This window comes from Meles meles, chromosome 20 (assembly GCF_922984935.1).
Source record: "Meles meles chromosome 20, mMelMel3.1 paternal haplotype, whole genome shotgun sequence".
Lineage (NCBI taxonomy): Eukaryota > Metazoa > Chordata > Mammalia > Carnivora > Mustelidae > Meles > Meles meles.
In genome coordinates this window covers 237,265-259,337 of record NC_060085.1, presented here as the reverse complement: position 1 = coordinate 259,337, position 22,073 = coordinate 237,265, and the positions used below count along the sequence as shown (strand labels likewise).

General features: G+C 66.5%; 2 protein-coding genes across 5 annotated transcripts; one reads left to right on the top strand and one right to left on the bottom strand.

Annotated features, from left to right (window-relative positions):
- Window positions 1–478: 478 nt before the first annotated feature.
- Window positions 479–3,501, bottom strand: FGF22 (fibroblast growth factor 22). 2 transcript variants are annotated; one of them, XM_045991974.1, is made up of 3 exons: window positions 3,287–3,501; window positions 1,345–1,448; window positions 479–1,232 (listed from the first exon to the last, which is right to left on the bottom strand). In XM_045991974.1, the coding sequence occupies exons 1-3, from the start codon at window positions 3,498–3,500 to the stop codon at window positions 891–893; spliced, it is 660 nt and encodes a 219-aa protein (XP_045847930.1). In that variant the 5' UTR covers window position 3,501; the 3' UTR covers window positions 479–890. The 2 variants fall into 2 exon arrangements, with proteins under 2 accessions (XP_045847930.1, XP_045847931.1); XM_045991975.1 differs by having other exon boundaries at window positions 981–1,255.
- Window positions 3,502–8,981: 5,480 nt separating this feature from the next.
- Window positions 8,982–21,470, top strand: POLRMT (RNA polymerase mitochondrial). Of its 3 annotated transcripts, XM_045990501.1 has the most exons (21): window positions 8,982–9,111; window positions 9,622–9,720; window positions 11,868–12,442; window positions 14,676–14,806; window positions 14,926–15,121; window positions 15,764–15,913; window positions 16,123–16,287; window positions 16,366–16,536; window positions 16,747–16,971; window positions 17,087–17,875; window positions 18,216–18,338; window positions 18,640–18,762; window positions 18,988–19,167; window positions 19,337–19,423; window positions 19,509–19,622; window positions 19,703–19,755; window positions 19,840–19,938; window positions 20,659–20,731; window positions 20,983–21,074; window positions 21,158–21,234; window positions 21,318–21,470. In XM_045990501.1, the coding sequence occupies exons 1-21, from the start codon at window positions 9,024–9,026 to the stop codon at window positions 21,365–21,367; spliced, it is 3,660 nt and encodes a 1,219-aa protein (XP_045846457.1). In that variant the 5' UTR covers window positions 8,982–9,023; the 3' UTR covers window positions 21,368–21,470. The 3 variants fall into 3 exon arrangements, with proteins under 3 accessions (XP_045846457.1, XP_045846459.1, XP_045846458.1); XM_045990503.1 differs by lacking the exon at window positions 11,868–12,442; XM_045990502.1 differs by lacking the exon at window positions 11,868–12,442 and having other exon boundaries at window positions 14,676–15,121.
- Window positions 21,471–22,073: the final 603 nt, after the last annotated feature.

The window sequence follows — 22,073 nt, the reverse complement described above, 5'->3', positions numbered from 1 at the left end:
GACTGCTGCCGGGGGTGGACAGATGAGCGGACCACCCGGCCCAAGGCCGCAGAGCCGGGCTTGGAACCCGGGCTCTTCCCTCCACCCCTTTTCTGTCTGCTGCGGCTCAGCCTGGGGGTGAGGGCTCAGGGGTGCTGGGAGGGCGGCAGCACGGCCATGTCAGGTGCCCCCGAGCCCCTGGAGACGCAGGCACGGATCCCCGGCGGCCTGCACGTGCCCTCCCCAAGTCCCCGGACCGCGCCTGCCCCGCAGGAGCCGAGGGGCCCTTCAAGCAGCTTCAGGCCGCGCGTGCTTGTGCTTCTGTGTTCATTCTGTGCCCCTGTGACCAGCACACGCCGATTCTCTGACAGTTCTAGGCTCAGAAATACAGAAAGGAAGGCTCGTCCCCTTTCCCCAGGGCCCCAGGGAGACCTGGCTCCTACCCTTTCCTGGCCCGCAGCCCCCCCCACCCTCCCCGCCAGCAGCGCGGGGTCTGCCCGTCTCGAGGACCCCGCCCTCTGCCGCCCTCTCGTGAGGCCTGGTGAGGACGCCAGCCCCGGGAACGCAGGGTCACCCCCAGCTCAGGGCCCTGACAAGTTCCCCTCTGCCGCGGGAGGGGACACGTCCCAGCTCCCGGGACGAGGACGGGGACCTGTCACCCTGTGGCATGTCCATGTCGCCCTCTCCCCAGCCCGCAGACCTCGCTCTGCCTGAGCCTCTCCCAACCTACCCGCCTCAGACACCCCAAAGGGCTCCCATCACAGAGCCTTTGCCTAAGCCGTGTCCCGGCCCTTCTGGTGACACATGGCCATGTCCATCATGGGCCTCCGTGGCCCAGCTTGTGACTGGACACCTGTGGCCTCTGCTCAGCTCAGTGTCCACCTCCCCCCTCACTCAGGCACTCCTGGGGGTCAGGTTGTGTCCGTGGGGACCTGCCACGCCCCGGCCTGGCACATAGCCCACACCCCATGAATGCTTGGGGAGAAGATGCATGACCAGACCGTCGGCTTGGCCACGGCCTGGACCTCACCGGCCCCAGGCCCCTGGCTGTGCAGCTCAGGCATCCTCCAGACCTGTGGCCTCAGGAGACCAGGACGGGCAGGAAGTGGGTGGACAGGTGGTGCCGCTGTGTCCAGCCGCCACGCCGTGGGGCCCCCTGCCCGTCCAGTGCCAGGAACATGGGCCGGCCACGGTGGCGCCAGTGGAGCGAGGCGTAGGTGTTGTAGCCGTTCTCCTCGATGCGCTCCTGGAACCTGCAGTGGGCAGTGTAGACCCGCTTCGGGGGGTTGGGCGTGTGAGGCGGGGCCTGGACCCCCTGCTTCTCCCCCCCACCCGCCCACCAGACCCCCCTCACCCTGCACTCACCGACCCGTAGAGACGGCCCCTGCGGTTCATGGCCACGTAGAAGCCCGTGTGCACAGCCTTGAGGGCCACGACGCCCACGCGGATGGAGCGGATCTCAATGATGCCTGGGGGTGGGGGTGGGGCAGGGCTCAGGGCCGGCAGCCCACCGTCCCTCACCCACACACTCCCACTGGCGCTCACGCGTTCACCCAGCCCCTGCCGCGAGCTTGGCCTTGTGCTGGGTATGCTGACACGGGGCACACAGGCCCGGCCAGGAGCACCCCGGGGTGGGGGGGGAGGGGCAGGAGGGATACTGAAGCCAGCATGAAGGCCTGAAGCAGGACGGGCCCTGCGGTGGGGGGGGACTCAGGGCGGTGATCAGCTCCACGGTGGTCGCTGCCACTGCGGGAACCCCAACCGTATGCCAAGCAGTGTACCCCACAGCCCCAGGTGGGAGGGGCGATGTGCCTGCTTCCCAGAGAGGGAACCTGAGGCCTGGGAAGTGGCAGACGGGAGACCCTGGAGAAGACTTGCCCACTTGGAGTGGTCCAGTGAGGCTGACCCAGGGGATGACCAGGCCTATTCTGGAGCTCAGGCCTCACCCTCTGGTCTTCAGTCTGGACTTGGATGCCTAAGGTGATGGGGAGCTCACCCCATGTCGCATGGAGCCTCTGTACCTGCTCTCTCTCCTATCAGGCACCCAGCTCCTCTCTCTACATGAGAGTCAGCTCAAGCTCACCTCCTTGGAGAGCCCCCAGACTTCTCTGGTAAAGCTGCCCCTCCGTCATCCCTGTACATCACCCTGTTTTCATTTTCTTTGCTCCCTACATGGCCACCCGTGAAATGACTGTATCAGTCATTCACTTGTTGAACTGCTTTACCCACTGCTGTGGGTAATCAATACCCACAGAATTAAAGAAAGAGAAAGAGAAAAGCTCCAAGAGCCTCCCTCCACAGAGCTGTCAACCATCTCACCACCATTGCTGCCCAGATGGGGAAACCGAGGCTTGGAGAGAAGCAGTGACTGTTCCAACCCACCCAGGAGATCCAGGCCCCACACCCGGCCTGAAGACACCCGGCCTGCCTGTGCCCACTACCGATGGACTGGCCCAGCCAGTCCCCTTGTCGCTGTCCTTGTCCGGTGAGCTTAATGAGAGCCTTGGGTGCCCCATGAAAGCAGAGGGAAGGGCAGGGGTGATTACCTGCCCTAATGGTGGTGATTCAGGTAGTGGCCAGTGATTAGCCATCCCCAGCCCCGGCCTCAGAGCTCTGGGCAGACCAAGACAGGGTCGCAGGGTCATGGAGGCTCTGGATCCCCAGCAATCCCCGGGCTCCTCCTTCTCCTTTGCCCCATGCCTCCTCTTGCCTCCTACATTCCACACTTATTGAGTGCCTACTGTTTGCTGGGCAGGGCGTCAGGGACAGTGATTCCAACCTGACAAGGTTCTGGGCATTAAGGAGACCCAGCAACACCCCCACCCTGACCCCAGCAGTGTGGCCCTTGGCAGGTCACTTTCCCTCTCTGTCCCTCATCTACGGAAATGATGTGTGGGAAGAAAGAGAGGGGCCCCTCACTCCAGCAAGTTTTGAGTTAGGACGGCGGTGTGCGGAGTCCAGGGCTCAGACCCAACTCTGCTTCCGCTTCCTTGCGCAGCCGGGTTCTGGGGCGGGGGGCTTCCAGGAGCCGCCACCTGGGGTGGCTGGGCAAAGGCATCCAGGGATCCCAGCCTCAACTGCGGTGCCGCGGAGCGGGGCCAGCGCTGGGCGCTCCCTCTGCGACACTTGCCTCCACTGTCCAGCCCTCTCAGCGCGGGCGCTGGACCCACTGCGCAGCTGGGGAAACTGAGGCCCGGGCAGCCGCCACACACCCTTCCGGGACAGCGGACCCGGCTGGTCCTTACCACTGCTGCTGGCCCTGTCCGTCCCGCCGGCCTGTGTGCCCCGCACCCCTCCCCGAACTCACTGTCGGCGCCGTGGCGCCAGCGGGTGCCCTGCACGCGGCCGCCGCTGTCCACGCGCAGGAAGAAGTGCGTGGAGGAGAAGAGGCGCCGCCAGCGCACGTCGCCCTCCAGGTGCGGGTAGCTGCGTGGTCTCCGCGGACTGCCCGGGGTCCCCGCGGCGCCGGGCGCCCGTGCCAGCAGCAGCCACACCAGGCCCAGCCACAGGCGGCCGCGCATCGCCCCGCGCCCCGATCGCCGCCCGCTCTGCCTCCCCGCGGCGCGTCCGCGGCTCGGCCATCGCGGGGCGGGGGCGGGGCGCCTCTGCGGCCAGCCCGCGCGGGCCAATAGGGAGCCCGGGGGGCGGGGCCTGCGCCACAAGGGGCGTGTCCGGGGAGAGAGGGCGGGGCCGTGGGCCAGGAGCCGACCAGTGGAGAGGCGGCGGCAGGCCAGTGGGCGGGGCGTCGGGCGGGCTCAGCGCCGCGGGGGCGGGGAGACTGGGCGGGGGCGGGGAGACTGGGCGGGGCCAGGGTGCGGGGCGGGGCCCACTCGGGAAAACTCTCCTGCCTCCGCGCGTGTTTGTCTTGCGGGGCGGGGAGGGCGGTGCGTGGCCGTGAGTCACCGGCTTAGCCCGCAGGGGCTGCGGGGGTGTGGGTGTGAGAGAGGCGGGCCCGCAGAGACTCGGACGGAGACAAGACACAGACAGCTCCGGGAGAGGCGCCGGGAAAGGCTGCGAGAGTCCGGGCTGCGAGGGACGGGAAGCTGGGCCGGGCCGGGAGCGTCCGAGACCGGGGCTGGGCAGCGCGTCTGCACCAGCCGGGCCTCTGCACTGGGCCTGCCTCGGGGCTTGTCTGCTCCCCAGGAGGAGGCCCTCAGGGTCTTCCCTGAGGGCTGGGCACGGCCGACGAGGGGGTAGAGGGACCGTGGTGCATACCCGGGTCGCGGGGGCAGCGTGGGGTGCTGAGGCGCGAAGGGGGCCGAGGGCGGAGCCGCGTGTGTGCGTGTCTGTGGCCAGCCGGCAGGGGCATGGACGGTGACGGGGGCCAGCATCCCGTCCCCATCGTCCTCCAGAGCTGCATGTCGGAGGAGGGTGGCTCCCTTTCCGCCCATACAGGCTTGTCATGTACAGACACACCCAAGCCCCACAGGGAGGCACCCCGTGTCCTGGATCCTGACAGGAGCACAGTGAACCCCCATGGACTCCGAGCCGAGAGACGTCGTTGATCGGTGTGGGAACTGAGGCCCGAGGGGGCCAGCACTTTCCCCAAGGCCCCACACAGGCCACATCCCAGGGCTCGAGTCCCTGCCCCTCTGCTCCCCTAGGCCCAGTTCTACAGGCAGGGCCCCAGGTGGCACCTTTTAAGAGCACCTGGGTGAAGACAAGTGGAGTGCTGGAGGAGTAGCCGGTCTCGCCAGAAGCCAGGATGTCTTCCTGGTGGCTCTGGGGATTACCTGATCCTTCTTCCTGGTCCCAGGAAGGCCATGTATGGGGTGTGCCTGAGCCGCAGGACCCCAGGACCGAGATGGGAGAGCGTGTCTCCAGAGCCCTGCGGCCAACCCCCGAGGGATCCTGCATATCTGTGTCACGTCCCCAAGCCTCAGTGACACCTCTGGAAAACGGGCCAGGTGAGAAGGCTGGAAGGCTGGAATGAGGTCATCCACAGTTTCACCGGGCAGAGCGCGTACAAACTTGGAACAACATCCTGATTCCCACCAGCCAGAAACTCAGTCTTCCCTTCCTGGAGTGTCCCCACCCTGCCCCCCAGGAGGACAATCTCGGGGATCTGTGTGATGGGGGTGGGAGCCACGCCCAGCGACGCCCAGGAAGCTGTCCTGCCCCAGGAGTTGTTGGAATTTAATAGCAGCTTCACTGAAATAAAACTCACACAGCACACATTTCACCCGTGCAAGCGTACGACTCAGTGTTTTCAGAACCGGGCTGGCAGCCGTCACCTCTATCTAGTTCCGGAACATTCCATCACCCCAAAGGAAACCCCCATCCCATCAACCGTCACTCCCCTAGCCCCCGGCCCTTGTGAGCTCCCTTCTCATGCGTGGAGGAGCCTGGTCTGGCCGTGTCACACGCATGGACTCACGCCCCGTGTGGCCTCCTGTGTCTGGTCCCCTCCATGCACGTCGTGGGCTCCGGTCTGTCCCCGGGGCGGCACGTGGGGGCCTCGCTCCTGCTGGAGCCGGAGTTGCTCCCGCGTGTGGGGGACGTGCTATCTGTAACATTCTGTCGACGGACACTATTCTGGCTGCTGTGGACGGTGTCGCCCCGGACCTGGCTGCACAGGTTTTTATGTGGACCTGTGTCTTCACCTGTCTCGTGTATGCTATAGGAGCAGAGCTGCTGGGTCATGTGATCACGACTGTTTCCCAAGGCGGCTGCCCCAGTCACCTCCCACCAGCAGGGCGCCGGGGTTCCGATTTCCGCTGTCCCTAGATGCTGGCGACCGCCCATTGTCTTGGCCGCAGCCATTGTAATGGGGGCAAAGTGTGTCTCCGTGCAGAGTTTTGAGGCTTCAAGACTACAGAGAAGTCGCAGGAACAGCACTGCGAGCACCTTGCTCCTGCGTCCCCGGTTCTGTCCTTGCTCTCCGTCAGCAGGAGGCTGAGTAAATGGTGCAGCACACGGCACCAGGGAATTCTGTGCCCCGGAAACAACAGCGTGCGCGAGTCTCACCCAGGAGGTCCGTTTCTGCCGCCGTTCTCAACGGGCAAAACCAAGTCCGGCGGGAGGCATCAGGATGGGGGGCATCACGCTGGCGGCCAGCGACGGGGCTGTGACGGGTGCCGGGGGCTGGGCGCGAACATCGAGCCGTGTTCCTGACATGGGCAGTGTGACGTCACACCTCGAGAAACGCTCAAGTGCAACCGTTTTATGTAAGTGGCTGTTTGAGGACGAGCCCCCCGAGCCACGGCCACGTCCTCTCCAAACACATGGACGGGTCTCCTACGGGCGTGACCAGCCTGCGACCCAATCCCCCAATCCCAAACCCGCGCGCAGACGGCCCTTGTTGTCCCCACGGCACCCTAACTTCTCCCTTGTCACAAACGCAGGCTAGTCTGCGATCAGCTGAATAACGGCAGTTGGAGACGGGCCCATATTCTCGCCCCAGGCACCTGTGGATTCTACCTCATTGGGAGTCTCGGCGGGTACAATTGAATTCAGATCACCCGTTTAGGAAAACCGTCCTAGCAGGCCCCAGGTACTGTCACAAGTGTCTTTATAAGATAGAAACACAGGGAGATTTGACATGGACACAGAGGAGGCCACGTGACCACGGAGGCGGGGGCCAGAGGGGCGCAGCCACAGCAGAGAGGTGCCTGGAGCCCCCGAAGCTGGAGGTGGCGGGAACGACCCTGCGCCTGGAGCTTCTAGTGGGAGCACAGCCGTGCAAGCCCTTGATTTCAGCGGACATCGAGGTTGGGTGTCTGCCGGGTTGGTGTCCAGAAACGGAAGAATACGTTCCTGTTGTTGAAGGCACTAGGTGTGTGGTAATTCAGTTTGGTTTTTTTTTTTTTTTTAAGATTTTTGTTTATTTATTTCACAGACAGAGATCACAAGTAGGCAGACAGGCAGGCAGAGAGAGGAGGAAGCAGACTCCCCGCAGAGCAGAGAGCCCGATGTGGGGCTCGATCCCAGGACCTTGAGATCATGACCTGAGCGGAAGGCAGAGGCTTTAACCCACTGAGCCACCCAGGCGCCCCCACCTTTTTTTTTTAAGATTGACTTATATATTTTTACAGAGAGAGAGAGAGCAGGGAGGGGGAGAGAGACATCTCAAGCAGACTCCACACGGAGCGGAGCCTCGACGTGGGGCTCGATCCCACGACCCTGAGATCACAACCTGAGTGGAAACCGGCCATGCCACCCAGGCGCCCCGGTTTGTCCAGCTGACCACAGGCAGTTCCAGGGATCTGACAGCCTCTCCTTCCCTCTAGAGATCCTTGCCTTTCTCAACACGGGCCCGGCCCAGGTTCATGGGAACATCTTGGGGCAAGAATTGGACCAAACGTTTTGGGTGAGAACCCGAAGGAAGCAGACAGCTCCTGCAACACGGTGTCCCCGAACCCCATCCTCTGACGCTGTGCTTCCCATGCAACCATCCCTCTGTCCACCGGTCTTGTGTGTTTTTGCCATTTTTTCGCTTACATTTTGCAGGGAAACGTGATCTCACCATGAGGAGTGGAACACCAGAGCCGTGCACTGACTTAAGCTATAACAGGAGACGCTGCGAGGAGAGAGCCGTGGGACAAACCCTCAGACCGCAGCTTCACCGGCAGAGAGCTGAGGCGGCAGCCAGAACCAGGCAGGTGCGGAGTGAGACCTGCCACCATCGAGTGGGACCAGAAAGCATAACTTCCTCACTGCTCGTTCCCAGAGCCCAGCCCTTGCGGAAATATTGGTTGAGGGCATCTAATGTCCCAGAGAACAGAAGAGGGAACGGAGACATAAAGGATTCCGAAATGCTGCCGTTCAGCCCAGGTTCCTGGCTCTACCAGGCTACGGGGGCAGGGGGGTGTCAAGGGGGTGTCTCTAGGTCTTGGGAGACCGGCTCCAACTGATCCAGCCCCCAGGGCCAGGAAGGCACTCCCAGGTGTGAGTCAGATCTGAGGTCGAGGCCCCCAGGGCATCTTGGAGTGGGCTGGGGCAGGTTTGAGAGGACGCTGCCGTCTGTTGAAAACATTCCCAGCCGGTGGAATCATAACGCTCAAGCCCGCGTGGGCAGCTGCGTCTGGAATGTGCTGTCAAGAGGCCCCTGGGCCCAGGAGGCTGGCCCTCCCAGAGCACAGGTCCAGCTTCTACTCTGGGCTGATGCGGTAACCAAGTTTGAGTATCTGAGGGCAGGCGGCAGCTTGGGCCCAGGCCCCTGAGGTCCACCGTGGTCTGGCCGGGGGCCTCTCTAGCTTTGTCTCTGCTTCCTCTCCCTAACTCCGACTCTGCTGCACGCACCGGACTGCCCCAGGGCCTTTGCACTTGCTGGGAACGCTGCCTGGAACACAACCACCCCAGAGTGGCTTCTCGTCCTTCCCATGCCCGCTGATGCGCCCTTCCTGGCCTCAGTCTCCCCGGTGCCCTCCAGGCCTGATTCTCACGCCGGAGTGGGGTCACCCTGAAGGCGGGGGCTGGGAAGCTCCAGGCTCCACGGATTATCTCATCCCATTCGTCATCCAATCAAACCGGGAGGTCCGTGCGCTCTAGGTGCCCGCCGGAGCTCCGGAGCGGACTGGTGGGGAAACTGAGCCCGGAGGGAGTGGCCGCGGGCGAGGCCCCTGGTTTGGGGCCCTCCTCGATGCACAGCTCCCGCCCCACAGTCGGCGCTGGAGCCCTGAAAATCCAACAGGAACCGCTGCTAGAATTGCAGAGCGCCGTCCTAAGAATCTGGCGACCATTGCTTTGCACGTACACACCCCCCGCCCCGCCCCCGAGTCTCACCCTCCCCCCCCCGAGTGTCTCGCACGCACGCGCACACACACCCCAACCCACCCACCTCCGAGTCTCTAGGGTACCCAAGCAACGGCTCTGTCCCGCCCTCCTAGGCAGAGGGAAGAGCCAATTAGAGGGCTCCTTCGGCGCATGCCTCAGAGCCTCCCGGGGGGCCCCGCTTCTCCCTGGGAATTGTGGTTCTGGCAGTCTTCTCTCGCCGCGCGGTCCCTTCGCAGCCGCCGTAGGAGGCAGAACTACAACTCCCGGCAGGCGCGGGCGGCGCAGGCGCAGTACATGCGGCGCGGGCGAGGCGCTGGGAGGTGTGCGGCATGTCGGCGCTGCGCTGGGGCCACGGCGCGTCCGGTCTCCGGAGAGCCCTGTGGCCGGCGGGCCGCCCCGGCACCCTGGCCGAGGAAGGTAACGCGGGGGAGGCCCGGGAGCGACGCCGTGGCCGCCGCCACTGCCCCGTCCCCCCGCGGCCGTGACCTTCGGCCTCGAGGCCGTCGGGACTCAGCCACCCCCTACCGTTGCCCCTTGCCCTGTGGGGCTCTGGTTTTGGGGACCCGCTTTCACTCGCCCTGGGCCTCCCTGCGGCCGGGGATCGGCAGAGCCCTTAGACGTTGGGTCCTGTTTCTTTTGGAGTCCCTTGACTCCTCGTTTGGATTTAGGGCCCGTGACCTTTGAACTCCCTGCACCTTGGAGGAGCCCGTCGTCCGGTCCCACGGCCGGGTTTTCCTTGCTCTGCGGCCCCCTTCACCTTCGCCCTCTGGGTTTCTTGGCAGCGCGAGGCCGTGACCGCTGACGGTTTCTACTGCGCTTAGAGCTCTCTTGGCCCCCGGATCCTGGGTTTCCTTCCGTTCAGGACCTCCCAGCGCCCCCCAGGCGGGCTTCCTTCTGCCGCCCCCAGCCTCCCTTTGTCCCCCACAGGGGCCTTCAGTGCTGTCTGGGGCAGCAGAAGGAGCTCCTCTGCTCGTCCTTGTGAGCAAGACCGCCGGAAAGACTGGGGCCACGCGGAGCTGCTGGAGGGTGAGCCCCGACCCCCGCTTGGCGCCTGAAGCCCCTCCCCACTGCCCCCTGCATGGGCCACTCTGCGGGGTTACCTCCCCGGCTCCTCCCCGGGAGCCGGTGAGAAGGGACGGCCTGCTGTAGATGACAAGAGGCTCGCTTAGCGGCTCCCCCACCCCAAACCCAGCAGGCGCCCGGCTTTCCAGGTGAGATAGCTGAGGCCCAGAATTGAGGCCGGAGAGGCTGGGCAAGGCTGCACACAGCTGCTCACGCGGAGCGGGGATTCGATCCCTGAACCGACCCGCGCACCTGGGCCTGGCTTCCTGGCCTTGGGCACCTGCAGGGCCCCCGTCGGCGTCCTCCCATCTTCACAGCCTGGGAAGGCGGCGCGGTCCTGGCACCTCCAGAGGGAGGTGCAGCATGTGTCTCCCAGACCGTCCTGCTTCCCCTCCCACAGCCGCGGTGGGGTGGGGGAGCCTGTAAACAGGGAGACTTTAGTTCAGCAAGTTCGGGACGTGCACACGGGAAGTGCTGCCGTCCTCAGCTTTCTCTCCCGCCACCTCATCGTTTTAAAGCAAAGCCCCGGTTCCATGACATTCAGCGGTAGGAAGGTTCTGGAAGCCTGAGTCACGTCATGTCATTCTCCAGTCTAAAGCTCTCAACTGTTTCCTCTCACACGGACTAGACCCCTCGCCCACACCCCCCGAGGGCACAGATCCTTGTGGCCTTTCCTGCCTTTGCAGCCAGAAGGAGCTGTGGCCAGCAGCTCAGCTCTGATGTTGTTGCCTGGGGGAGAAAGCCCGCCGATGGCCCTGCTCCAGGGTGTGGGCCTGCACGCGTGTGTTCTGAACACCCGTCCCGGGTGTCTGCGCTCTTCAGGACCAAAGTCACGGTCTTCCCACTTTATCTCGGCAAACTTCCGTTGAGCCCCTGCTGTGTGAGGCCAGCCCTCCTGTCGGAGGCCAGCGGGAGGGGCACGGACAGGTCCAGTCTCTCGGAAGTAGTATTTGCAAAGTTCACGCGTGACCCTGAGATCAGGACTCAGGCGCTCACGTCGTTACCTGCAGACACACACAGAGCCGCAGACATGTCCGCCGCGGCCGGTGAGCCAGGTGGCACCTGTCCTCTCGTTTCACGCGCGCTGTAAGCAAGTGTCCTTTCCGAGGTAGGAGGTGCGTTTACTGCCACGTTGTTTTTAACGTGGATCTGAATTTGTGTTTCCGCGGGAGCGCTGGGGAGCGGCGGGAGGGGCAGAGAGAGAAAGAGCACAGAGCCCTGTGACTTGGGGCTCGGTCTCACGACCCTGACCCTAACCCTAACCTGAGCCGAAATCAAGAGTCAGACTCTGAACCAACTGAGCCAGTCAGGCGCCCTGTTTTTCAATTTTCGGACTTTTGTTGGTGATTTTGCTGTTTACAACGGCCCCAAGTGTAGGGGTGCTTGCTAGAGTTCTAAGCTCAGGAACGCTGTGAGGTGCCTTTGGGAGAGGATGTGTGGTTGTGCAGGAGTGAGTTGCAGCGTTGTTGGCTGTGGGCTCAGTGTTAATGAATCAACACGTGTGTGAAATAAGGTGTCTCGAGCAGAAAGACCTCGAACAGGGTGGTGCGTCGGTCTGCCAGGGAGCCCCGCGATCTGTAGTCATCGTGGCACAGGGCTGGCAACTGAACTGTGGCTCCAAGGAAACTCAGGGCCACCTTGTCCCCCACCACATGCCCATACCCATCAGGAACAGTGTGTGCAAAGGCCCTGAGGTCGCAGTGGCTGTCCGGAGTGATCAGCGTGCAGGGGAGTGAGAGGGGAGGGCGGGGGACATCCCGGCACCTGGATAGACTGTGAAGGCAGGGGCACACCCCTGAAGGTGTGCTGACAGACGGGGTGTGGAGGGAGAGGGGCCTAGATGACCCTCGGCTGAGCACCTGCAAGGACAGTTCTGCCAGTGAGAGGTGTGGAGGAGCAGGCTTTGGGGGGACACCGGGAGCGTGCAGACACAGGTGCCGAGCAGGGGGTTAGGGTGTGCGCCTGGAGGTCAGGGGACACGGGTTGTCGTCAAGTACGTAAAGCCGAAGCCTCAAGAGCAGGTGAGTCCAGCTCCTCCCAGCAGAGCAGGGTCTGAGGCAACTGGGGCTTGAGTGGGGTCCCCCCGCCATCCTTGCCCTTTGCCCCCACAGTGCTTGAGGCGCGGGTGCGGCAGCTGCAGGCCGAGGGTGTGTCGGAGGTGACGGTGAAGAGGGTTGGCGTGGCTCGACGACTGCCAGCGTCCGGCGGCTTCCAGGCCCCTGGGAAGGCCGCGGACCTCGGCGACCTCTGGGCCCAGAAGCTGAACGAGGAGAAGTCCACGACGCCGAAGGGGAAGCAGCGGCTGAAGGGGAAGCTGCAGGCCCTGGACTGCGAGCACCTGCTGCAGGTCGTGCCCCGCCTGCTGGACGCGCAGCTGGCCGGCCGCCTGCAGCACTGGAAGCGCGAGCCCCCCCAGAGCCTCCAGGAGGGGCAGCTGGCGCGGCTGCTGCAGGAGGCCCCGCGGCGGCCGGGTCCCGAGGCGAAGCCGGCCCGCGAGGCCCGGGGTGCCAGCATGCGGCTGGAGATCCAGCAGCAGAAGCTCGGGGCCTTCTTGGACTGTTGCCTGCTCACCGGCCACCTCCCTCTCGCCCACCACGTGCTGGTCACCCAGCACAGCCGGGCCCGGCGGCAGCGGCGGCTCACGCTGGCCATGTACAACACCGTCATGCTCGGCTGGGCTCGCAAGGTGAGCGGTGGCCCCCGGGGGAGGCGTCTCCGCGGGCGTGGAGGCCCGAGCGGCCCTTAGATGCGAGCCGGGCTCGGGCTGCTTGTTTCCGTCTCCGCGGTTCTCTCAGGCTCGCCAAGCGGAGGTCCCGTGTGTCCCTCAGCGGGGATCTTGCCCAGAGCCATGGAAGAGGGAGGAGACCCTGCGGGTGTTCTAGTGTCTCTCCGGGACCGCTCGGCTGGGGCTTCTGTACTTTCCGGCGTCCCCTTCCTCGATGCTGCCCCTTCGATGCTCTAGGTCCCTTGCCCTGAGCCGGAGGGTCAGCTTTTGCCGTCACACGCCTCTCTTCTTCAACACGGCGCCCGTGGCCGCACACTTCCTCCGGGCTCTGCTCTCGCCGGGCCCGTGTCTCCGCGTTCTCTTCACTTCCCTGGTGCTCTTGTCTCTTCTGGTGGTTTGGGAGAGTGTCGTGTCCGTGCCCCTGCGAGGGCCCAGCTGCCCCACCTCCGCCCGCCCCCACGCCTGCGGCCCTGTTTCCTGGCCAGCAGACCCGCGCAGGCCCAGGGAGGAGACGGTCCTGGGAAGACGGAGGTGTGGGCACGGCGAGCCGGTGACGGGGCGGGTGGAGGAGGAGGGGCTGCTGGTGGACGTGCCCTGCCTCCCGCACAGACGGGGCGGCATGCCCAGGTGCCCCGGTCTGCCATAGGTCTGCCTTGCAGCGTGACATGCTGCGGAGATGCCCGGCGTGCGTGCGTGACCGTCACGGGCGGTTTCTTGCCCCCACTCATCCCCTGGAGGCGTGCGAGGCTAAGGGAGTTAGTGCAGACAGAAGGGCTGTGTCCTGTGCAAGGCCGCAGGCCGTCCAGGTCCCCCAGCAAGGATCTGTTATGGTGGGACATTCCTGCCCGGAGCCCATGCGTCAGCTTCCTGGTCCCTGGGACAGATGATTGACATCTGACGGCTTCAAGCGCTAGGGATTTACTTTCACTCCCAGATCCAAGTGGGGCAGTCCAGAGGCTCTGGGGAGGGGCCTCCTGGCCTGTCCCCGCTCCTAGGGATGCCTGTGGTCCTGGGCCCGTGCCTGCGCCCTTCCAGCGTCTGCTTCCGCGGTCACGCAGACACCTAACCGATGAGGCGCTCGTGCAGATGGCCTCACCTAAGCTGGTGGTGTCAGCAAAGATCCTGTTTCCCGGTATGGCCCCTGTTCGGAGGTCTGGGTAGATGTGAATCTGGGGGTGTTGCTGCTCAGCCCGCCGCAGGCCCTGATCTGCCTTGTGTGTCGACATCGCAGCCGTCACTGGCTTCGTGAGTCACTGCGTCCAGACGGCCCGTGTTGCGAGGGCGCTTGGCTGCCACCCAGACTCAGGTCTGAGTCCCGTTTCTGCCTCGTGTCTGCTGTGTGGCCCGCACTGCTGGCCCTTGGTCTCCCCCCCGTAGAGCAGGGAGCCCTGCTGCGTTCTTGGGAAGACCGAGGGACCGGCTTTAGGGGTCTGACCACCACCTGCGTTTAGGACAAGGGCAAGAGAACACGTGAACTTAGGAAGTGCGTGTTTTCGTGTCGAGGATGCCGCTGAGATTCTGTCCGCGCCGGATGGACGCGCTTATTCTAGACCAGTGCCGTCCGGTAGAACTTTCTGGTCTGCAGCAGCCACGTGTGGCCCCGGAGCCCTTAAAGAGCTGAGGACCCACAGAGCGACCATGTGTGGCTGGTGACCGCGAGGAAGGCAGCCCTCGCAGGGTCGTCTGGACGCGCCTCTCGGGGCCCCGTGGGTGGCAGAGGCCAGAGCGTCGCCTTCCGTGGAAGTGCCGCCAAACCCTGCGGGGGCAGGGGAGTTAGCCACTGCTCGGGCACGCGGGGAGACGGGCAGGCCGCGTGCCACGCGTCAGCGGAGTCGGGAATGGAGAGCCACAGCGCCCGCACAGGGAGGCTCTCCGGACGTGGGCGTGCTGAGCCTGGAGCGGGCGGACGAGGAGAGAGCGGAAAGCCGGCAGATGCACAGCAGGTTCTCTGCAGATCCAGCGAGACTGAAGTCACGCGTGTGCAGGCGATGGAAACACAACATGGCCCCTCAGGACCCCGGCCCCCTCCCCCAACCCCACCGCGGTGTCCCTGCACGCTGGCACTATGTCCCGGGACTGCACGGGGATGTCCTGGCCAGCGAGCCTTTTCCTGCCTGACTTGCTGGCTGTAGAGAGCGGTCTCGAGGGGCGGGCCAGCCTCCTCCAGACCCTCACCCCAACTTGGTCTCCCCAGGGCTCCTTCAAAGAGCTGATTTACGTGTTCTTCATGGTGAAAGACGCTGGCCTCACCCCAGACCTGTTGTCCTATGCGGCTGCCCTGCTGTGCCTGGGACGCCTGGACCGGGAGAGCAGCACCATCCAGAGGTGGGTGGGCAGCAGAACCCTTGCTGGGGGCTGGACCCCCTCTCCTGCAGTCCCCTGTGGCCACCGGGTGCTGAGCCCCATCCCTCGGGGGGGTCTGTGCCCACCGTGGGCCCCTGCAGGTGTCTGGAGCAGATGGCCCGGGACGGGCTGCAGCCACAGGAGCTCTTCAGCAGCGTGACGCTGTCCCCGGAGGAGCAGGCCATGGTCCTGAGGGCCGTGCGCAAGGCCCAGCCCACGTTCAGCCTGCCGCCACCACCGCCGCCGCCCCCGCCCCAGGTCAACACCTCACCATTGCTCAGGGAGATCTATGCCATGGTGAGCAGACCTGATGCCGACAGGCGGGGCGCCGTGTCATGGGGGGGTTGAGCCAGGGCTGTCCTTGGGGGGGTCTCCTGGGGGCCTCGGCCTCTCCTTTTTCTCTCAGCGCCATCTGGCTCCCAGGGCTGCCCTCGCTGCTCCTCAGGGGCCAGACAAGCCAGACTTGGCAACTCCTGGCCCTCAGCGAGGTCCTGACCCGAGAGGAAGGTGCCCCGGCCCTGCCGGTGTAGGTTTCCTTCCCGGAGGTGCCATTCCAGGCAGAGCCTGCGGTCCGTGTCCTGAGCCCGGGCGGCCGAGAGCAGCGGGCGGTCAGGGGGCTCAGTCTGCTCGGGTCGGAGCCCTGCGGCTCTGTTCGTGACCCTCCGTGTGTCTGTGCTGTTCTCACCGATCTGTTTCTCGACGCTCACACGCTCCCACGGCCCCGGGTGGAGAGAGCGCGCACCCCCAGGACTCGAACCACGTGTGCCCAGGCTGTCCCGGCCCCCGCCCGGGAGACTGGCCGGAGCTGGGCGCGCGGACCCACCCGGCTGTCACACGTGGCTCTGCACCATGTCCTGCCAGCCTCGCGCTCGAGCGGTTTTCAGATGGGGTCCTGCCCGGCCCGGCCTCCCCTCACCGCCTGCCCGTCTGCCCCTGCAGGAAGGCCCCGTGTCCTACCCGAAGTCGCACCTGCCCCTGCGGGAGCTGCAGAGCCTCTTCCGGCAGCAGCTGTGTGTGGAGATGGCCACCACCGTGGCTGTGGAGTCCGTGGAGAAGGCCCGGGTGCTGACCGAGGAGGTCCAGCGGGCGGTGAGGAAGGAGCTCGGCCGGGTCACAGCCCCGGGACGGGGTGGGCGCAGGGGGCAGTTGTCTGCGCCACCTCCCCAGAGCCAGGGGCGGCTGTGTGCCCCCCCGGCCCTGCAGGGAGGATGGACCTTCCGGGTGCCCGTAAGGTTGGGCCCCCTTGCTCCCGAGGGCCTGGAGGCCGTGGGGCTGACGCCCGCGTCCGTGCCCCGCAGCGGAACACCCTGCAGCAGCTCCGCGCCGAGTGGGTGGAGGCCCTGTGCCGGGGGCTGCAGAACCTGAAGGCCAGCGAGCTCTGCTCTGCCCGCGCCGGCCGCCCCAGCGTCTTCCCGTTCCTGTGCGTGCTTCCCGAGAAGGAGCTCGCCGAGCTGCTGCTGCAGGTCGGGCCTGCGGGCCGCGGGGGCGGGTGCTCGGGCAGGCGGGGGGCCGAGGGATTGGGCTCATGGCGCTGCCCCCAGACCCTGCAGGTGCTGCCGCCGCAGGGGGAGTCGCTGCTGTCCCTGGCGCAGCAGCTGGGTGTGCGTGTGTGCAGCCGGCACGCGGTGCGGAGGCAGAGGCTGAGCAGCCGGGTGCGGGCGCTCCGTGACCGGTACCACCAGTATGCGCGCCTGTTGGCCTGTGACACCCAGGTGAGCGCAGGCCGGGGTCCCTGCGGGGGGGGGGGGGGGCACGCCGGTGTGTTCCCAGGGGCAGAAACCGAAGCACGGCGCACAGGTCCCTGGCAGCTGCCCCCCCCCCCCACTGGGCCTGGCACTTTCCGATGGGCTCCCACGCTTGCGCCGGCTGGGCTGGTCCGTCCCGGGCCGGCACCACAGTCCCTGAGACACTCTCCCCCCAAGGTGGAGGTGCCCCAGCTCCCACGGCAGTACTGGGAGGCCCTGGGGCCGCCTGAGGCCCCCCACGAGCAACCTTGGCCCTTGTCGGTGCTGGTGCAGCTGGGCAAGAAGCTGGCCGAGACACTGGTGGAGGCCGTGCGCATGCCGGGCAGCGTGGCTGCCCCGCAGGGCCCCCGCACGCTCATCCCCGTGCTCTACCACGTGTACTCCTTCCGCAGCTTCCGCCAGGTGTGTGGCCGGGGGGGCGGGGGCCGCGGGGCCCGGGGGCGTCCTCTGCCCACTCGCGGTGTGTCCTCTGGGGTGGGGGGTCCTTGGGAGCCGCTTCCGCCTGCCTCGCCCCCAGATTGGGATCCTGAAGCCACACCCAGCCTTCATCGAGCTGCTGGCGACGGCCGCGGAGCACACGCTGACCTTCGAGGCGGCCGAGGTGCCCATGCTGTGCCCACCGCTGCCCTGGACGTCCCCGCACTCGGGTGCTTTCCTCCTGAGCCCCACCAAGCTCATGCGCTCGCTGGAGGGCACCGTGCAGCACCAGCGCCTGCTGGACAGCTGCCCGCCCGCCGACCTGCACGGCGCCCTGGACGCCCTCACCCAGCTGGGCAACTGTGCCTGGCGAGTCAACGGGCGCGTGCTGGACCTGGTGCTGGAGCTCTTCGCCGCCAAGGGCTGCCCGCGTCTGGGGGTGCCGGCCCCGGCCTCCGAGGCGCCCCGACCGCCCGAGGGCCGCCTGCCACCCGGCGCCTCACCCGCCCAGAAGGCCGAGGTGCGGCGGGAGCTGGCCCGCTGCCTGAAGGTGGCCCGGGAGATGCACAGCCTGCGCTCGGACGCCCTGTACCGGCTGTCACTGGCCCAGCACCTCCGGCACCGCGTCTTCTGGCTGCCGCACAACATGGACTTCCGCGGCCGCACCTACCCCTGCCCGCCCCACTTCCACCACCTGGGCAGCGACCTGGCGCGTGCCCTGCTAGAGTTTGCCCAGGGCCGTCCGCTCGGCGCCCGCGGCCTGGACTGGCTCAAGATCCACCTGGTCAACCTCACAGGGCTCAAGAAGCGTGAGTCGCTGCGGGCACGCCTGGCCTTCGCCGACGAGGTGATGGAGGACGTCCTGGACTCCGCCGACCGGCCCATGACGGTAGGGGCGTGGAGGGCGCTGGCCGGGGCTCTCGCTCCTCGCCTCTCCTCCTCCCTTGGCCTGTGCCGTCCACTGGCGACCCTGGCCCTTCCTTCCCAGCCCCCTGGGCATGGGCTCCTGGCTCTGTCCTTTCTGTCCTCTTCTCTATGGGGTCCTGCCACTCCTGGCCCGGCCCAGCCCTTTCTCCAGACCCTTCCCCGTCTCATGGCTGCTCGTGCAGGGCTACGCTGGTGTCTCCCTGCATGCCCGTCGCTCCTATCGCCCCTGCCATCCCGGGGGCTCTGTTTCGGCCTCCCAGCCCCAGCCAGCCTGGCCTGAGCCCCACTCCGCCCTCCCTCAGGGCCGCAAGTGGTGGATGGACGTGGATGAGCCCTGGCAAGCCCTGGCGTGCTGCATGGAGATCGCGCAGGCTGTGCGCGCCCCTGACCCTGCTGCCTACGTTTCTCACTTCCCGGTTCACCAGGTGAGCTGCGGGGGGCCCCAGCGTGGGTTGGGCCTGGCCCTGGTTGGCTGGGCCAGATGGTGGGGGCACGTGGTCCCTGCAGACCCCACTTGAGTTGGGCTGCTGTCCCTGTGTGGGGGCCCCATTCGCTGCGGCCAGCCCAGTGGTGGGACCCCGCACGGGCACGTCGCCCTGCCTGTCAGCCACGGGGTCCCGCGCACTGGCGGCATGAGCAGTGTGCCGGGGAACCCCGGAGCTGTGATTCTTTTCCTGGGGTCACTCCTGCCGACCCTCACGGATCCCTCACTTTCCATCGGCCCAGGACGGCTCCTGTAACGGCCTACAGCACTACGCCGCCCTGGGCCGGGACAGCGTGGGGGCCGCCTCCGTCAACCTGCTGCCTTCGGAGGTCCCGCAGGACGTGTACAGTGGGGTGGCCGCACAGGTGGGCCCCGCCCCCACCGCCCCCATTTTCCTCCGAGCCCACGCGGGGTCTCTGTCCTGCGAATGCCCGGATTTGCAGATCCCGTGGGCTCTGAGCGGGCAGTCAGGGTGGGCTTCCCGGGGGAGGTGTCAGATGAAACTACTGGGGGGCCTGGTGGCGGGGCTGCCGGGTGGGGTGGGAGACGGGGTCTGCACACCCTCCCACCGACCCCCGGCGTCTGCCCAGGTGGAGGTGTTCCGCAAGCAGGACGCCAAACGGGGCGTGCGCGTGGCCCAAGTGCTGGAGGGTTTCATCAGCCGCAAGGTGGTGAAGCAGACGGTGATGACTGTGGTGTACGGGGTCACGCGCTACGGGGGCCGCCTGCAGATCGAGCGGCGCCTGCGGGAGCTCAGCGCCTTCCCCCAGGTGCATGGTGTCGGGCGCACCGCGGGGGAGGGATGGCCCCCACCCCGCCCCCCGCCCCGTTGGCCGCCTGGGGGCCCCAAGGAGGAAGATGGTTCTGTTGCCCCTCAGGATCCCTGGGCGGGGGTGGGGAGGCCGCCCTGGCTCTGACCGCCCCCCCGCACCCCTGCAGGAGTTCGTGTGGGAGGCCTCACACTACCTGGTGCGCCAGGTGTTCAACAGCCTCCAAGAGATGTTCTCAGGCACCCGGGCCATCCAGGTATGTGGCCCCGGCCCCTCCCCGCACCCAGCAGGTCGCCCCCGGCTGGGCCCCGTGCTGAGCGCCTCCCTCCATGTGTCCACAGCACTGGCTGACCGAGAGCGCCCGGCTCATCGCGCACACGGGCTCGGCCGTGGAGTGGGTCACACCCCTGGGCGTCCCCATCATCCAGCCCTACCACCAGGACGCCAAGGTGTTGGTACGTGAGCCCCCTCTCCCCCAGCCCCCACGCTGTGTCCAGCTGGGGTTCCTGACCCTCCCCCCTCCCCAACCCTGCAGATTGCGGGCGGCATGCAGAGCCTCACGTTCAGCCAGAGCGGGGACACCAGCCAGTGAGTGCCAGTGGGGGTGCTGGGCCGGGGGGGGGGGGGGGCGTGGGGCCGGGCCAGCGGTGCCTGAGCCCTCTCCCTCCCCAGGAAGCCCAACACACTGAAGCAGAAGAACGGCTTCCCCCCCAACTTCATCCACTCGCTGGACTCCTCGCACATGATGCTCACGGCCCTGCACTGCTACAGGTGGGCCCTCGCCGGGGACGGCCTCGTGGGCCATGCGCTGTCCCAGCTCCGCTCATCATCTCTTGCGTGCAGGCCCTGTTCAGGGTTTTGGGGACGCAGGAGGGGCCCAGAGTGGCAAAGGCAGGTTGGGAGGCCAGGGTGGAGGCCTACAGCAGGTGAGGATCGTGGGGGTTGTTGGAGCTGCTGCCCAGAAAAGGACGGCGCGAGCACGTGCAAAGGCCCTGAGGCAGTGTGGTGTGGGTGATGGTGAAGCAGCCGGCTGGGCCCAGGAGGGAAGGCTGGTTGCTCTGAGAAGTGCCTGTGGCCCCGTCCAGGGGAGGACTGGCAGTGTGTTGGGGGGTCTCATAGGCTGAGGCCTAGGCGTCTGGGTATGTCCTAAGCCCCTCGGGCGTAGCCAAGCAAGGCCATAGGGCAGGTGTGTGGCTAGTTCTCTTCGAAAGGAGCCAGGGTTCGGGGATACGTTCTGTTTCTGTCCACCCCCTCTCGGACCACAGGAGCCCTGTAGTGGGGGGAGGGGACAGCATCAGCTGCGGCGGCCAGGGACGGGTGGAGGGAATGACGCGGGACCAAAAGTTTTCTCCCTAGAGGAGGACTTTCCTCCCCCGTGCCGAGCATGACACACACACGGGCTGGGACACATCGGTGGTGGGGGGTTGGGGTGAGGGTGGGAAGGACCAGGAAGGGCCGCACTCCTCACAGGAGATCTTTACTCCTCGGCAGGAAAGGCCTGACCTTTGTGTCTGTGCACGACTGCTTCTGGACCCACGCGGCTGACGTGGAGGTCATGAACCAGGTGCTGCTGCCCACCTCGGGCCCACATGCGTCCCCAACGGTGGCAGCAGGCACCGATCCCATGGCCCTTGTCTTGTGGCACCTGCCTCTGTCCGCCTAGGGCAGCGATCAGGGTTGGGCAGGGGGGTGGAGCCCTCACCTGATCTGGGAAGCCCTGTCCTGCTCCCCACCCTCTGCAGGTCCTAGTCCCCTCTCCCCAGGCCCTGGTTCTCCCCACCCCCGACCCAGGTCCTAGGTCTCCCCTCCCCCCAGGTGTGCCGGGAGCAGTTTGTCAGTCTGCACAGCCAGCCCATCTTGCACGACCTGTCCAGGTTCCTGGTGAAGCGGTACTGTTCCAGCGCCAGGTGAACTAACCCCCCCCCCAAGACCGGTGCGGCTGGGACCACCCCTGCCTGCCCTGCTCGGCCTCACCCCACCCTGCCCTCAGGCTCGGCACCCCCAAGCACTCCAAGAACCTGTGGATGGACAAGCTGCAGGACACGCTGAAGTCGGTGCCGGAGACAGGTGGGGGCGGGGGCCGCCTGCTTGCGTGCTGGGCGTGGGGTCTCCCCGCGGTCCTGCCCCACGGTGTCTGCTCTGCTCCGCAGGGGCCTTGGACCTGGAGCAGGTGAAGCGCTCCACTTACTTCTTCAGCTGACGCGGTGGTCCCCAGGCGAGGTCCCCAGCTGCTGTCCCCAGTCAGGCGCCGCGTGGGCTGCCCGCCCCGTAGCACAGTGTAAATAAAGCCCTGTTGTCACCCACGGGATCCAGCGAGCGTCTTCCGCCGGCCTCGGGGCGATGGCGCACCCGGGACCCGGCAGCGAGCAATCAGAGGCTGGCAGGCTGGGCGCCAATGCTGTCGTTTATTGCGCGGAATGGGGGCGTGGGGGGCGGGGGCGCGGAGCGCAGCGGGGGCGCGGCTGCTCGGCTGCCGGTACATTCACCTCGACGGGGCCCGGCCGTGCCCTTGTGCCCACGCACCGCGGGGACTACCCGCTCCTGGGCGCGGGGCGCTGGAGGGGGCTGGGTGTGCCGGCTCCGGGGACGTGACCACGAGGCGCGCGTGGACGGGGGCGCGGCCGGTTATTGCGTGAGCGCGGGGGGGAGGGGTGGGGGGGCAGCAGGAAGCCGGCGGCCAAGTATTGCACGTAAAAAACAATCCTCGTCGGACGGGCCACCTGCGAGGGCGGGGGCGGGCAGGCCTCCACAGCCATCTCCTTCCGGCCACCGGGCCGTCCCCGTCCCCGTTTCACAGTTGGGGGAACTGAGGCACCGAGGTGAAGGGGGGCCCCTCGCTCGCTCGCACGCAGGCGAGGCCACCGCCGGTGGGGGGTGGGGGCAAGGATGATGGGGGTGGGCGCAGG